Here is a 14,039-nt window from a genome sequence, read left to right on the forward strand (position 1 = left end):
ATGACGTCAGACAAAATGGAGACAGACGAGGCAGACACTAGTTCACATGTGCAAAGGTCGAGGGAAACAGAAAACGCAAGTATTAATTGTAACATATGAAATGATTTACAGCATTACCGTCATCTGATATCGTTGTAGTCTGGTATGTGTCCTTAACTCTGATTGGTTAAAACCGACGTTCATGCATCGGTCAGTATTACTAGTATGATAGGTAATGGCGCCACCTGCCAATTACGTCTTATCAGACCGCAAAATCAAAAAACAATACAAAACCATAAAATATAATCTTTGCTTATCACACGATAAAAACATGGTGTCTCGAATATGTATCCCTTCTAAAAGATAAAGCTGATAAGGAGTTGGAATAGAGAAGATTTGGACGCTAGTTAATGTATCGATCTCGGAAAGGAAATACCTGTAGGGGGATTTACAGTGCAAACTCCTCAGCATATCATATTTTACCCTCAAGCACGATATGAAGAATAAGATTAGTAATCTGCCCAGTTAGCAGTCTACACGTGTTTTTGAAATCTGAAGGGAGTTCAGATAGTCGTCGTCATATCTAATGTATACGCTATATAATAATATCCCAAGTTAAAACAAAAAAAATACCCATATTTCAGTGCAATCCACCCGTTGTCTCCGACCACGAAACCGACCACGCCTCTTCTTGTTGTCGTTGCTGTGTGAGAAAACGACCCTTCAGGTTAAGAGTATTCATCAGAAAGTATTTTTGGGAAGGTGAATTTTATGTCCAAGTTTTTTCTTGAAATAATAGTGTATTGTTGCATTAAGAAAACACGAATAATGGTACTGTAAAGTGACATATCAGTCATTCTGGGTCTAAAAACAATATGATAAAATGATAAAAAAAGACGAACGGGGAGAATTAATTACAAGTACAGTAGGGGCCTATATGCAAACACGGTCTTACAGATAAGTAGATTTTGCATTTAAATTATTCCAACTTATGACATCCAGTTGACACATTGAGACCTGCTACTTTGTGTCGGTGTCCTTCAGGGCAACACCTGCTGCCGACCCAGGAAGACGCTCTGAGGAGTCTCCCAGAAGACGCTAAGTGGTACAAGAAGGTATTGGTGCGCTACAGACGCGTTGTGGCAGTCGTTATCCCCTCCGTCATTGTCCTCTCTGCTTGGCTGGCCGTCATGGTGGCTCACAATCACTGGAACTTGTTTCCTGAGAAATACTTCATGACGATAACAATGGTGTTTGGGTCTTTGGTAGCAGGTTTGTGCAAGTAATACAACCTTATAACCTCGTCCTTAGTTGTACCTTATTTTATTTCTAATATGAAGTTCAGTGTAATCATGAATTAAATTTAACCATTATTTAAGCCACACAAAACTATCACTTAAGGCCATGGAACTGCTTGGCAGCCTATATGACCATATATAAATTTAACTTAAAGGACAAGCGCACTTCTATAAATATTTGGATTGATAGAAGACACGGTTTAGTAAATCAATTTCAAAAACAAGTCTAACGATCACACCATTTAATATATTTTACTGATCACACATTTTACGGAAATCATATCTCCTATCATATGACATCAGTTCATAAAATATTTCAGGAATGACTAGTGAGGGAGGGGGCGCCGTAGCGTTTCCAGTGATGACCCTAGCGTTCGGTATTCCTCCATCAGTGGCCAGGGATTTCTCCGTGGCCATCCAGTCCGTGGGGATGACGGCGGCGGCCTTCACATTAATTTACATGCAAATCCAACTGGAATGGCATTCAATTTTCTTGGGAACTTTTGGGGGAATCATTGGAGTTGTTTTTGGCTTTGAGATTGTCGACCCCGCCTTGACCTCCGCGCAGAAGAAGTTAAGTTTTGTATGTATCTGGTTTACATTTGCTTTCGCCTTGTTTGGACTGAATATTTATCACAAAAGACGCACCTTCCCTAAAATACCAAACTTTAACTGGTGGAAGGGAATAGTTCTGGTTCTCACTGGTTTCTTCGGTGGTATATTTACGTCATTTGCCGGTAGTGGGTTAGATATATGCAGTTTTAGTGTTCTTACGCTTCTGTTTCGCGTCAGCGAGAAAATTGCAACACCCACTTCCATCGTGCTGATGGCGGGAAACACTTCGGTTGGGCTCTTCTGGCGACATGTCATAATGGGCCACGTGGACGGAGAGTGCTGGCAGTATGTCGCCGTTTGTGTTCCAGTGGTCATCTTTGGGGCTCCTCTTGGCTCTGTCATCGGCAGCCATTTCCATCGCTTGGTTCTTGCGGGCCTCATATACGTACTGGACACCGTTGCTTTAGTTGCAGCGTTCGCCATCGTCCGGCCTTTAAGCACCGAATTGGTTCTCATGTCTGTTGGGATAATCGTGTTTGGCGCCGTTTTCTTTTTCTGCTTAACGCGAGCGGGAACACGATTTCTGCGGAGCATCGAAGACGCTGAAAGGAAAGCCGCCAAGGTCGGTGATATGACGGAGTTGGACAAAACTATCAATGACAAAAACAAGGACACAGAGCCAAACACAACTGGAATGCAGCTCCATGAAAATATAACAGAGATCTAACATACACACAGGCGGTGATGGAGGACAGATATAGGAATCCACTTTCATAAAATTGGCAATTATAAGCAAGGGAAATTTGAAACTTTTTTAAAAATTTCCCTTTGTTAGAGCAAATAAGCTACAACTATTGGATTAAAAAAGCTAAACGCATAGTCACATGTACCGTTCCCTGATAACTACCAATTGACTACGCGAATGATTACTAAGACTGTAATGTGACAGAGGAACCACGCTGAGTGACTTGTGTCTTGTAGAACTTAGTCCAAGGAGCCTGCTGGGTCCGGGTAGAGGATACAGGTAGCTAGTGTATCAGCTAGTGTGCTCAGTAAAGGAAGGGTACATCAGACAACCCGTTTATGCATTGTTACACCTTATGTAGAGATTGAAACTTTCACGTACACGAGTACTCTGTGGATATAGCCAACAGAGATACCGATAGATATGTGCAAAGTGACAAAGCCGAGCGCGTGGAAGGGGTAGCAAATGTCACTTACAAAATCTAACTCCATGCTCAGCATAGGTAACATAACAGCATGTACATTAATTGACGCTAAACAGCATTCATAAACGAATTGTAGCAGTCAGATTGTATATGCCATCTCATGACCTTGTGCAAAAAGGTCTCTTGACAAGGGTTCTTTATGAAAATTGTATGTGTGTGCGGGAGCGTACAAACTGTAGTACATGTTCGGTGTGGTTGTCTGCTCATAGCTGGCGTGGGAGAGATTTTTATTAAATTGGATTTCGGAACAGTCACGTTTTTCAGCAAGAAAATATACTTATGATGTGTAAATATGCTTCTTTTCTCTATTTTGATTGCTTAACTTGCTGATATTGTGAAAGAGAAAATATTTATTTCGTGTGTTTCTGCTAACATTTCAGAATAAAATATATATCTATAAAACAGAATATCTATCTATGTAAAGATAAAGTATTTATTTTAATTTCGTGTTTCTGCTATTAATTCAAAATAAAATATCTATCTCTAAAATAAATTCAAATAAAATATCTATCTACGTAGTTGAGGCATGTATGCCGTTGTCTGTCTGAATCACCTTACGTAATCCGCCATCAAATCGCACCACTGATCACAGCGCCCTCTGTATGTATACTGTTACGATAATAAATAAAGACCCCCTGTGAGATTTGAGGTAGTCAAGTCGACAATGTCATGTCTTGTCTGAGATGTTTAACGCAGTCTGCCAGCACGGTTAGCCAAGACGCTTTAGTCGATGAATGGGCTGTAAACTAAAACAGAATGTCAGATTTCGGTTTAACTATACTTTTTTTATTTTTTGTTTAACATTTATTTATTTATTGTTATATTTTTGCTTGTTTTGGAGATGCGATTAATGTGATTAAATGGGCGATAAAAAGGTGTTGATAGCTGTTCGGGTGAGGGGGTTTGTTTGAAAACAATACTACAATTTTCACTCCAAAGAACGTTGCTGTTATCTCATCAACTCGGAACAGCAAATTCGTTTCGGTAAAAATATATCGTCTCTAAATATATGCCTACAAAGCCAACTCCGTTATCATTGACTTTGTAACGTCTTGTCTGAGACACCAAACGCATTCTGCTGTCAAAAAGTCTCAGGTTTAGGTATGTCATTTCTATTCTGAGACAACTAACACAATCTGTTATTAAGTAGTCTCAGCATCAGGTATGTAACTTATATTCTGAGACAACTAACACAATCTGTTATTAAGCAGTCTCAACATCAGGTATGTAACTTATATTCTGAGACAACTAACACAATCTGTTATTAAGTAGTCTCAGCATTAGGTATGTAACTTCTATTCTGAGACAACTAACACAATCTGTTATTAAGTAGTCTCAGCATTAGGTATGTAACTTATATTCTGAGACAACTAACACAATCTGTTATTAAGTAGTCTCAACATCAGGTATGTAACTTCTATTCTGAGACAACTAACACAATCTGTTATTAAGTAGTCTCAGCATCAGGTATGTAACTTCTGTTCTGAGACAACTAACACAATCTGTTATTAAGTAGTCTCAGCATCAGGTATGTAACTTATATTCTGAGACAACTAACACAATCTGTTATAATGCAGTCTCAGCATCAGCTGTGTAACTTATATTCTGAGACAACTAACACAATCTGTTATAATGCAGTCTCAGCATCAGCTGTGTAACTTATATTCTGAGACAACTAACACAATCTGTTATTAAGCAATCTCAGCATCAGCTATGTCATTTTATGTCTGCGACACGGCCGGGCGTCTAATGAGATAGAACGGAAGACAGAGCGTCGCACAGGCTATACCACATAAAGTTAAACTGAACTGAAAATAATGAAAATGAAGATTTTCAACACATGTAGATAAGATTCATAGCACAGCGGTATCTGACCACCATCATCCACTGTGAAAGCTATTCATGCACGAAGAAGATCTCTGAGCAGAATATGGTAGTTATCAATATGGAGCAATCTAGCACAGCGATTAAATAAAACAATATTAATGATATGAGCAAAAATGTTCATTAGCTTGGTAGTTGATAAACATGAAAATTCCCAGACACAAGCCTAAAATTTTCCGTACCGTTAGCTTACGGCCAACCTGGTCGAAGTCCTTCATCAGGCTGACGTGAGTAGTTGTTCACACTCACTGACCGCTAGGTGGTATAGCGGCCAGGACCCTCTTATAAATATCAGGTAGATCAACCCCCCCCCCCCCCCCCCCCCGTCCCTATTCATGGGAGGCTGGTGTCTGCTGATGTTGATAGCCTCTCGTATTTTTTGCGGGATGTCGGATGATTCAGATTCAAGAATCTTAGTTGAATTCCAATCGATATTGTGGCCGGTGTCTATTACATATTCAGAAATGGAAGAGCTGGTATTGCCTACAGTCACTGATTTCCTGTGTTCATTCACCCTGATCTTCAACTGTCTACCTGTTTCACCAATGTAAAAGGAATTACACTCATGGCAATTGATCCTGTATATTGTCCCACAACGTTGTTCTTGGGGGTTTTGTCCTTTGGTGCCACTAGGTGTTGTTTCAATGTGCACTGAGGTCTAAAAGATGTGTTGACACTGTGCTTTTTGTAGATCCTGCACACTTTCTCTGAAATTCCTTTACAATAAGGGAGGATCACTAGCTGTTTTTTTCTGACTGTATCTGTTGGCTCACAGTTAGTTATTGCTGTCTTGTCCTGACGAGGTTTGGTCTTTAAAGCCCAAGGTGGGTAACCACACATCATGAGAGCCTCATCTAGTGTCTTGTTCTCCGAGGTCTTGTCTTCCTCATTAGTCACGATCGTGTTGCACCTGTGTTTTAGAGTTCTTACTACCCCCAGTTGCTGATGTAATGGGTGGTGCGACTGGAAGTTTAGGTATTGGTTGGTATGAGTGGCCTTCCTGTAGACTTTCAGACTCAGGTGGCCGTCGTTTGCACGAGTGATCAATGAATCCAGGAAAGCAATAGAATTGTTCTCCTCTAGCTCTCTAGTGAACTTGATGTTACTGTCTTGGCTGTTGATAAAGTCGGTGATGGCAGTTATGTGGTCTCTGTGGCAGATGGTGAACGTGTCGTCTACATATCTCAACCAAAGACGTGGAGGATTGGGCAAGGAACCCAGTGCGGCTTCCCCAGAGTTCTCCATATACAGATTGCCCATGGCTGCTCCATGTTTCTGCTTATGGAATTCACCCTTATAGATAAAATATGTGGCGTTCAATACAATGTCTAATAGCTCTGTGATGTCCTCTACTGATAGATTAGTACGTTCATTGAGGGTGGGATCTAGCGTAAGTCTGGAACTGATCACTTTAAGAGCATCATCCACCGGTACACTAGTAAATAATGCGCTCACATCATATGATACTAGGGCTTCCTGTGGTCCCAGAATGATATCCTTCACTTTATCCACAAAGTCCTTAGAGTTCAGTACATGATGGCATGATTTACCTACTAATGGGTTTAAGATTTTAGGCTTGTTTCTGGGAATTTTCATGTATATTAATGATATGTTTCTAAATACACAGAGGTACCCAATTTTCCCGTTTTAATTTGTCACTTATGTAGTATTTCCCTCTGTCTGATATCTAGGGTACGCACTCTGATTAGTTAACATATATAGATCGCTTTACAGAAGATGCGCATTATGCTAGTTATGTAGATTATAAAAATAACCTATTTTGAGAAATGACTGAAAACAATCCTATGCCGTACTTACATAAAGTGGGTCACTATTGAGCCCATTCTTCAGCCAGGAGAACATGATGTACTGTACAGCAGTGACCGCCGTCATTATGGCCCGCTGAGTACTAAATACTTTCCCAAAATGTTCGTGTGGAAAACTGAAAAATATATTATTCAATTGTGAGACGTGTCTTTGCTGCGTAATATAAAAGTAAATGACTGCACTGTGCTGCTACATTCGATTTTATATAAGCTTTGTACTAGTATAGAATTTAGTAAGCCCCGTTCTTATGAGATATCTACGGATGTCTCTCTCAACAGCACATAAACAAAAACAACAAGAATTAATAATAATAATAATAAAAACAATAATAATAATATATTATTATTTTTATTTTTATTGTTGTTGCTGTTGTTATTATTATTATTATTATTATTGCTATTATTATTATTATTATTATTATTATTATATCTTGAAATTGCATATCTAGCGCAACTACCCGTTATAATCAAGGTTAATAGAGAATTAAATCCAGCTCTAAAAGCAGTAACATAACCTCAGTGATGAAACACCCCTGTGACTGACTATAGAGTTACAAGGTGACCAACGAGCCAGAAACTTAACTTGGATGTTTTATTGGAAGTAAACTGACTGATAATACATAACAATCAATATACATATAGCAACATGATACATGTACAGTCAAGCAATAGGGAAGTATACTTACGCAAACACAAGGAACGCGAGGTGCACCCCGTACGTGAATGTCCGCAGTACACAGTGAAGAAGCATGGCCACGTAGTGTACCTCCAATACCGGCACTGCGCATGTCACCCACAGCAGCAGTCCCGACATACACGTGACTAGAAATGGACCAATGAACGTCTTTGGCTCAGCTGAAAGGGACATACATGTTAGGGGTGCATCCAGGATTATTTCAAGAGGGGGTCCGATTTTTCAGGATTGACAGGCCTCGGATGCAAAGTCGACCCTAGGTCCACTTTGGGGTGTTTTGGGAGGGCAAACAGTGCCATTTGGAACGGTTAAGAATTATAAATCAGCTGGTCAACATTCTAATTCCAAGAGGGGAATATCAGTATGATTTTTTCAGAAACCGAAGGGGGGGGGGCTAGGATCCAGCTGGCCCACCTCTAAATCCGCCACTGCATGTACCATTAAACCAAAACACGTGTGACTTCAATACTTGACTCGTACAGCAGGTTTTGCATGAGTTGTGTTTATCTCCTGTTCATATTGTACACAGGCTGCATTATCCTAAAATTATGCAGATGTCCATCCATGCAAAGATTTGCTCAGTCAGAGAAAGAGGCAGAGAGAGAGTGAAATGAAGAGAGAGAGAGAGAGAGAGAGAGAGAGAGAGAGAGAGAGGATGAAGAGAGAAAGAGAGATGGAGAGGGAGAAGAAAAAAACGGAGACCGTGTATTCTGTCCTCGCCACTGTGCAGTCTGTTGACCAAATGGCCGGCAAATATGGCCAGAGGCATGCTGATACCAAGCTGTAGATAACCAAAGACATTGGTGTAATGGCTGACTGAAATGTAGAAAAATGATTATCTGCTTCTAATTGAACAAAATATTGTTTAAGGCAATACATTTGATACACATTAAAAACGTAGCCCTGGCCCCCGTTTCACAAAGAATCTTAAATCCGTAGACGTCTTACTCGAGCTGGGTGTCCTAGCTAGGTCGACTTAGCTGAAGTCGACTAGGAGTGTTTCACAAAGAATCTAACGTCTTAGCTTGGCGTGCTTACCGTAGTCGACGCGCACGAGAAACTCTTCAAGAAAAGAAGGTGTAAAATTGCAAAAGTTTCACAAGACATGACGTTTCATGGCCTCTTTCGGCCGAGAACGATCGTTTATCAACAATAAAAGTCAGCCAAAACACAAACAAAGTTTGTTTTTGAACTTTATTGATAAGTTTAACTTCAATACAACTTCAAAGTAACAGTTAAACATTAGCTTGTCGTGGAACACTACTGAGGGACGTCTAGCGGTCAAAAACATAAACAAACACGCGATCGGCTGGGTAAAGTGGAATTTTATTTTTTATTTTAATATTCCATAAATTTCAGTGCTATTCAAGGATATTATAACACAATATCTTGAAGGAGGTATGTTCTTTCCAAATTTTTGTTGTTTATGCTCTCATTTACCGAGTTTTAGTTGAGCTTGCCGACTTAAGTCTCCTCCCGAGGAGGCTTGACATCGTCGACTTACAGCTAAGAAAAAAACGACGTAAGCAACCTTTTAGATTCTTTGTGAAACGGGACTTAATGACGTAACGACTTAATTACGTTGGTTACCAAGCCCTAAGTCAGGGAAACCGACTTAAGTTTTTTTGTGAAACGGGGGCCTGAGGCATGCATGACGCCATTGGGGTAACAATTTACTTACCGGTGTCATGTATCAGAAAGTCCCCCATGACAGAGAGTCCGCCATGACAGAGAGTCCGCTTCCTATTTATTTGTACAGATGAGCCTGGCTCTAGATTCTGACCTACTTAGGTCAAATTAACCCTAGCCATTATAACTACATATATGGAGGGCGGACTTTCTGTCACACGGACCCTCAGTTTCGTGACACCGGCATTGCTTTGATTAATCGAAACATGACTTCGCGACTGACAGGTGTGCTGCAGCGTTATGTTCTTGTGAATAAACGTAAATATAACTGAAGTCCAGACATGAAAGCAGCCAGGAAACAACTATTGATAAGTCAATTTTTTTTCAGTCCAAATATAAACATAAAACAGATGTGTTGAAACTACTCTTTGAACGTATGCATGTATCAGCATATCGATAATATATGTAGCTATAGAAAGCGTTCGTTTCTATTTTAGTGGTCATAATTGAAGTAGGTAAAGATATATATGTACTTACTTGCATTAACATTCCCGTATGATCTGAAGTCTATCATGGCATTAAAGCTGCCGAAATATGAAACAATCAAGAAGGAATTTCCGCAAAACCAAAGCTGTGTCATCCAAAACATGGCGCTCTTCAACACGACACTGAATGGCAGGCGTTTTTCATTTTTGGTGCCAGAATCCTGGCCCGCCTTGGAAACAGATGAGCCGACCATTTCTGTGGAAGGCCTCGCTTGGCCGGTTATACAGGCAATATCTACTCTTCCGCTTTCAAGGGCTGTTTGTCCACTTATCTCGGCGTTTTTCTTCGATGTGCCACAGTTTGAAAAGTGTGATGTGTCACCACGTGGGAAACTTGTCAAAATTCCACCTGGGTCGTCTGTGATTTCTGGATCAACTTCTACAGCAGGGTTATCCCAAAAGCCAGCATCTTCTCTGTTCTTAGTATCCATTAATGTGATAGAAATTGGACGGATTCATCGAAAAGAAAAGTTGGACATATGTTCAATTATATTAGGTGAAATTGTTTAATTTTAATTAATCGGTGATGGTATCATTTGCATAATTGCAAGTTTAACTGAACATTTCAAAATGATTAAGCAGTACTGTTATACATACTTTTGTGCCACTTGAAGATTCGGCAGATACCTCGGAGTCCACTGGAGAAATGACGTAGATCGTCTCACTGCAGGACACCAGGCGGCTGTCAGAGCATTTGATGTCACTGGCATCCGGTTGTCTGTCCTTGTCATTGTCTGACATTGACTCACGAGGTGGCAGCACAATGGTGGTGGCGGTGGCAATGACAAGTGTTCCACACCCCATGGCAATCAAAGACAGACGGTACGGTATCCCGGCGTCATACGCCAACTGGAGATGGGCACAAAAAAGAAATTGTCCATGAGTGGATTAGCTGTTTACAGGTCTGCATCTTTGTTGTCGAAATGTTGTGCATTTCGAAGAGACACTATTTTTATTCAAATCTTATGTAAAACTCTGGGAAATCGTTGCAATTTACCTTGACCAACACAAAGCTGAAGTTGCTCATGTCGGCTGCACCAGAGACAAGAGTGGCAATAAAGGATTTCTTAGCAGGGAATAAAGACGTTAGCTGCATGTCTGTAGTCATTAGCATCCCACCCCCCAGGAAATGGAGGGTTGCACCCGGATACAGGAGCCATTCCAGTCCTAAAACACACAAAGAATAATGTTCACGTTAGCAATTTGAAAAAATTATCCACAGTTTGCCAAATTAGTTTTAGTGTTTATCATTAAATGGTTTTCTACATGTATAGAGGGCGAACATAGCAGACAATGATGAAGGATTAAGGGAAGCACTACCAAATGTAAATATCATTAAGGAAGTCCCAAAGTGAACCTGGCAAAGCAACGGCTACCTTAATTTTGTGTGTGTTATATGTCTATGATTTAACAAGGTACATGTATTTCTATACCCTGTGTGGACTACATATTCACATGCACATGTGTTTACATATTTTAATATTTTTTAAAGTTTAAAGTTTAAAAACAGAATCAGCGATATAACATAGTTACCTGGTTCAGAAAAGGCAATGAGGAAGCATCCACCAACGTTGAAAAGTCTGCAAAGATAAAGATGTTGTAAACCTTAAGAAAAAAGAATTCAGGATTATCACGTTCCGGTAATGTAAACACTGTGGTTTATGCCAGAAAATGCAACTGACGGTGGTTTGTTATAATTTGATTTAGCTTTAATTGAAAACTGATGTATAAAATAAAAATATAATAAATAAACTCTAACGCATGTTGCTGCTGGTGTTGCACTCTGTCGGTTCATTAACGAAAACGAGTGTCAGCATCTTAACTTGCTAAGCGTTACACAGTATCATACCCTGAACAAATTTTGAGTGGTGATGCAATGCTTTTCAACCCCGCTGAGAATCGTTACTATCACATCGCGTACTAGGCAAGAGCGGTGTCGCGTCTGATACTGTGTAATGCGATCTGACACACACCTTGAAAACAGGTAGTGTGGTCTGATCTACCGGTGAATTCAGGATCATTCGGTGCCCAGTCTGGTAGTTGGGTAGGCCTGAAATAGAGACTGCACTCACACGATCCCTGACGTCCGCTAATTCAATTTCGCCCTGGGCCCCGTAACTCGAAAGCAACTCGTATTGCGAATAGCGATATCACATAGAAGCTACAGTGTATTATATGGGGCAAGTATGGGCGAGTTATGGAATCGAGACGCTTGCGCTCGGTCGCAATGCGCGATGTTTTCGAGTTACGGGGCCCTGATCTCCAATAACATACCCAAGTCCACTCTTTGGCGAAAGTAACAGAGACCAAGGTTAGAGGAATAAACTTTTTGCACTTCTCAAGGGGTGAGCTAACACTGTACGAATTATATTTTGTAGGGGCCCCTACAGCAGATTCTATTATTATGCAACGTTTTCACTGTATCTATTTCGCTCCATCCAAACACTATTCAGCTACTGTCGTTTTCCCCCTGTACGCTTCAAGCATCTCTTTTACGCCTTTTCTTTGTGGTGACAATGGGTGCTCCACTTACTAGAGCCAAAGGCGAGTACACTATGCGAGACTCGATATAGTGAGACGATCCATCAACTATTAACCCACTATTTATACATATCGTATTTCTTATTTAAATTCAAGTCATATTCCCAAAGAAGACTGCAACTTTTTCTTGATTTAAAGAGCAGCATTTTAATAGTCCAATAACATTAGTTGTTTTCCTCTTGAAGAAGGATTTATTGATACAGAATACAAAGTTTTTTATATAAATCAGGGACAGTATGTCATCTAAAATGCTTTCTTGTGTATTTCTGGTCTCTAGTGTTGAGAAACTTTCATTCTGACGCCTGGTACGTTTCTGTAAACATTCTTAATGTTATCATCACAACTTACATGGACAATACTCGGGTGCGGATCACACCATAGTGGTCGTAGAAATAACCCAGAGCAGGCAGCACAACCTGTAACGATATAGCCACAGTGTAGACCAGGTTTAGACCCTGCTCCTGTTCCGCACAGCCAAGGCTACCCTGATGCCCACTATCCCCAGAGACTGACCAGTTGGCGTCCGTTGTCAAGTTAGCTCCGCAGAGGTCGATGTGGAAGCCTGCGTCCCTGAAGATATAGACAAGTGAGGGCCAACCCGTGACACTGACAGTGTACAAACCTGTCTCCAGCAAACCCAGGGTGACAGCGAACACTTTAAGTACAGGAGAGTATGTCAGCTTTGGCATTGTCCAAAATGACCACATATATACCAGTGATACATAGAACGCCGTACAAATAACTGAATATTGCCGAGGTAAATGTTCCGCATGCGCATGTATAGAGTGCAGAAGGAACTATAAGGAATTATTCAGGTAAAACGATAAACAGCGACTATTTCGGACACGACAGATAGAAACGTTTCATTGTTTACTATCGCCTTACAATACTAAACGGCTAAATGGCAGAAAATAAAGAAAGAGAAGAAGGCTGACAGAAACACGAATGCTGGAAGAAAAAACATGAGACGAAGTAAAATAAATAAAGACTTGCAAATTATAAAAGAGAAAGCAAAATAAGAAAGAAGCTTCGATAATTTCCTGAGGATTGTGTTAACAGTATATGCCGCTAGACCCGACTGCATCGGTAAAAGTTATTTTTGAATAAAGCTAAAACTGCACGCTACGTCCTGGCTTCCAGTACATTTAAATTAACGTAGACCGGAGTGCATTTCAGAATCGTGGCTACCAACAGTTGCTTCGTGACCAGCTTCTCTGTTCTTGATATGTTTTAATATTTGACGGACTGAAAGTATTAAAATGGGACCTGTTTCAGCTTAGTAATGCGTAGCACACGTGTGTGATTGACGGGTAAAGAAATAAGATGTTTTCTCCAGGTACATCAACCTTAGCTGAGGTGCGATATACGCGCATGAAAGCCATGTACATTGTATACACATATACCGATGTAATTATCTCAATATATAATTTACACGATTAAGGAAAAATCAAACAACTTTTTTATTTATTTTAACGCCTCCATGATATTTGGGCGAGACAAAGAAATGCTGATATCTCTTGGCACATGTGGTACGTAGTGGTAAATAGTGGTTAATCTTGGCACGTTTTGGAACATGTTGGTCTATCTTGGTACAATTTGGTTTATCGTGGTTCATCTTGGTACATCTTGGTACATGTTGGTCTAACTTGGTACATGTTGGTACATGTTGGTTTATCTTGGTACATCCTGGTGCATGTTGGTCTATCTTGGTACGTGTCGGTACACGTTGGTACATGTTGGTCTATCTTGGTACATGTTGGTCTATCTTGGTACATATTAGTACATGTTGGTTTATCTTGGTACATCCTGATACCGGGGTACGTGTCGGTACATGTTGGTACATGTTGGTACATGTTGCT

The 14,039-nt window shown here is 40.3% G+C and overlaps 2 protein-coding genes across 2 annotated transcripts; one reads left to right on the top strand and one right to left on the bottom strand.

Moving 5' to 3' along the window:
- LOC106173698 (uncharacterized) lies at positions 1-3,322 on the top strand. The gene is made up of 3 exons (XM_013554906.2): positions 1-79; positions 1,024-1,251; positions 1,598-3,322. Exons 1-3 carry the CDS (start codon positions 1-3, stop codon positions 2,557-2,559), a joined length of 1,269 nt encoding a protein of 422 aa, XP_013410360.2. The 3' UTR covers positions 2,560-3,322.
- Positions 3,323-3,393: 71 nt separating this feature from the next.
- Positions 3,394-12,960, bottom strand: LOC106164824 (equilibrative nucleobase transporter 1). The gene is made up of 9 exons (XM_013542852.2): positions 12,529-12,960; positions 11,173-11,219; positions 10,637-10,806; positions 10,237-10,488; positions 9,632-10,058; positions 8,168-8,281; positions 7,458-7,626; positions 6,764-6,887; positions 3,394-4,869 (listed from the first exon to the last, which is right to left on the bottom strand). Exons 1-9 carry the CDS (start codon positions 12,885-12,887, stop codon positions 4,783-4,785), a joined length of 1,749 nt encoding a protein of 582 aa, XP_013398306.2. The 5' UTR covers positions 12,888-12,960; the 3' UTR covers positions 3,394-4,782.
- Between the last annotated feature and the right edge of the window lie 1,079 nt (positions 12,961-14,039).

The sequence above is a fragment of the Lingula anatina genome, chromosome 4 (genome assembly GCF_051362555.1).
Source record: "Lingula anatina isolate TDL-2025a chromosome 4, LinAna3.0, whole genome shotgun sequence".
Lineage (NCBI taxonomy): Eukaryota > Metazoa > Brachiopoda > Lingulata > Lingulida > Lingulidae > Lingula > Lingula anatina.

Bases quoted from the DNA above. Each gene is read 5' to 3' on its own strand.
- LOC106173698 (XM_013554906.2), top strand. From the start codon at position 1: ATGACGTCAGACAAAATGGAGACAGACGAGGCAGACACTAGTTCACAT. The intron at 80-1,023 runs GTATTAATTGTA...GGTGTCCTTCAG, and splicing joins GAGGGAAACAGAAAACGCAA to GGCAACACCTGCTGCCGACC. The intron at 1,252-1,597 runs GTTTGTGCAAGT...AAAATATTTCAG, and splicing joins GTTTGGGTCTTTGGTAGCAG to GAATGACTAGTGAGGGAGGG.
- LOC106164824 (XM_013542852.2), bottom strand. From the start codon at position 12,887: ATGTGGTCATTTTGGACAATGCCAAAGCTGACATACTCTCCTGTACTT. The intron at 7,627-8,167 runs GTCTCCGTTTTT...TGTCCCTTTCAG, and splicing joins TGGCGAGGACAGAATACACG to CTGAGCCAAAGACGTTCATT. The intron at 6,888-7,457 runs GTAAGTATACTT...TATATTTTTCAG, and splicing joins CTCGCGTTCCTTGTGTTTGC to TTTTCCACACGAACATTTTG.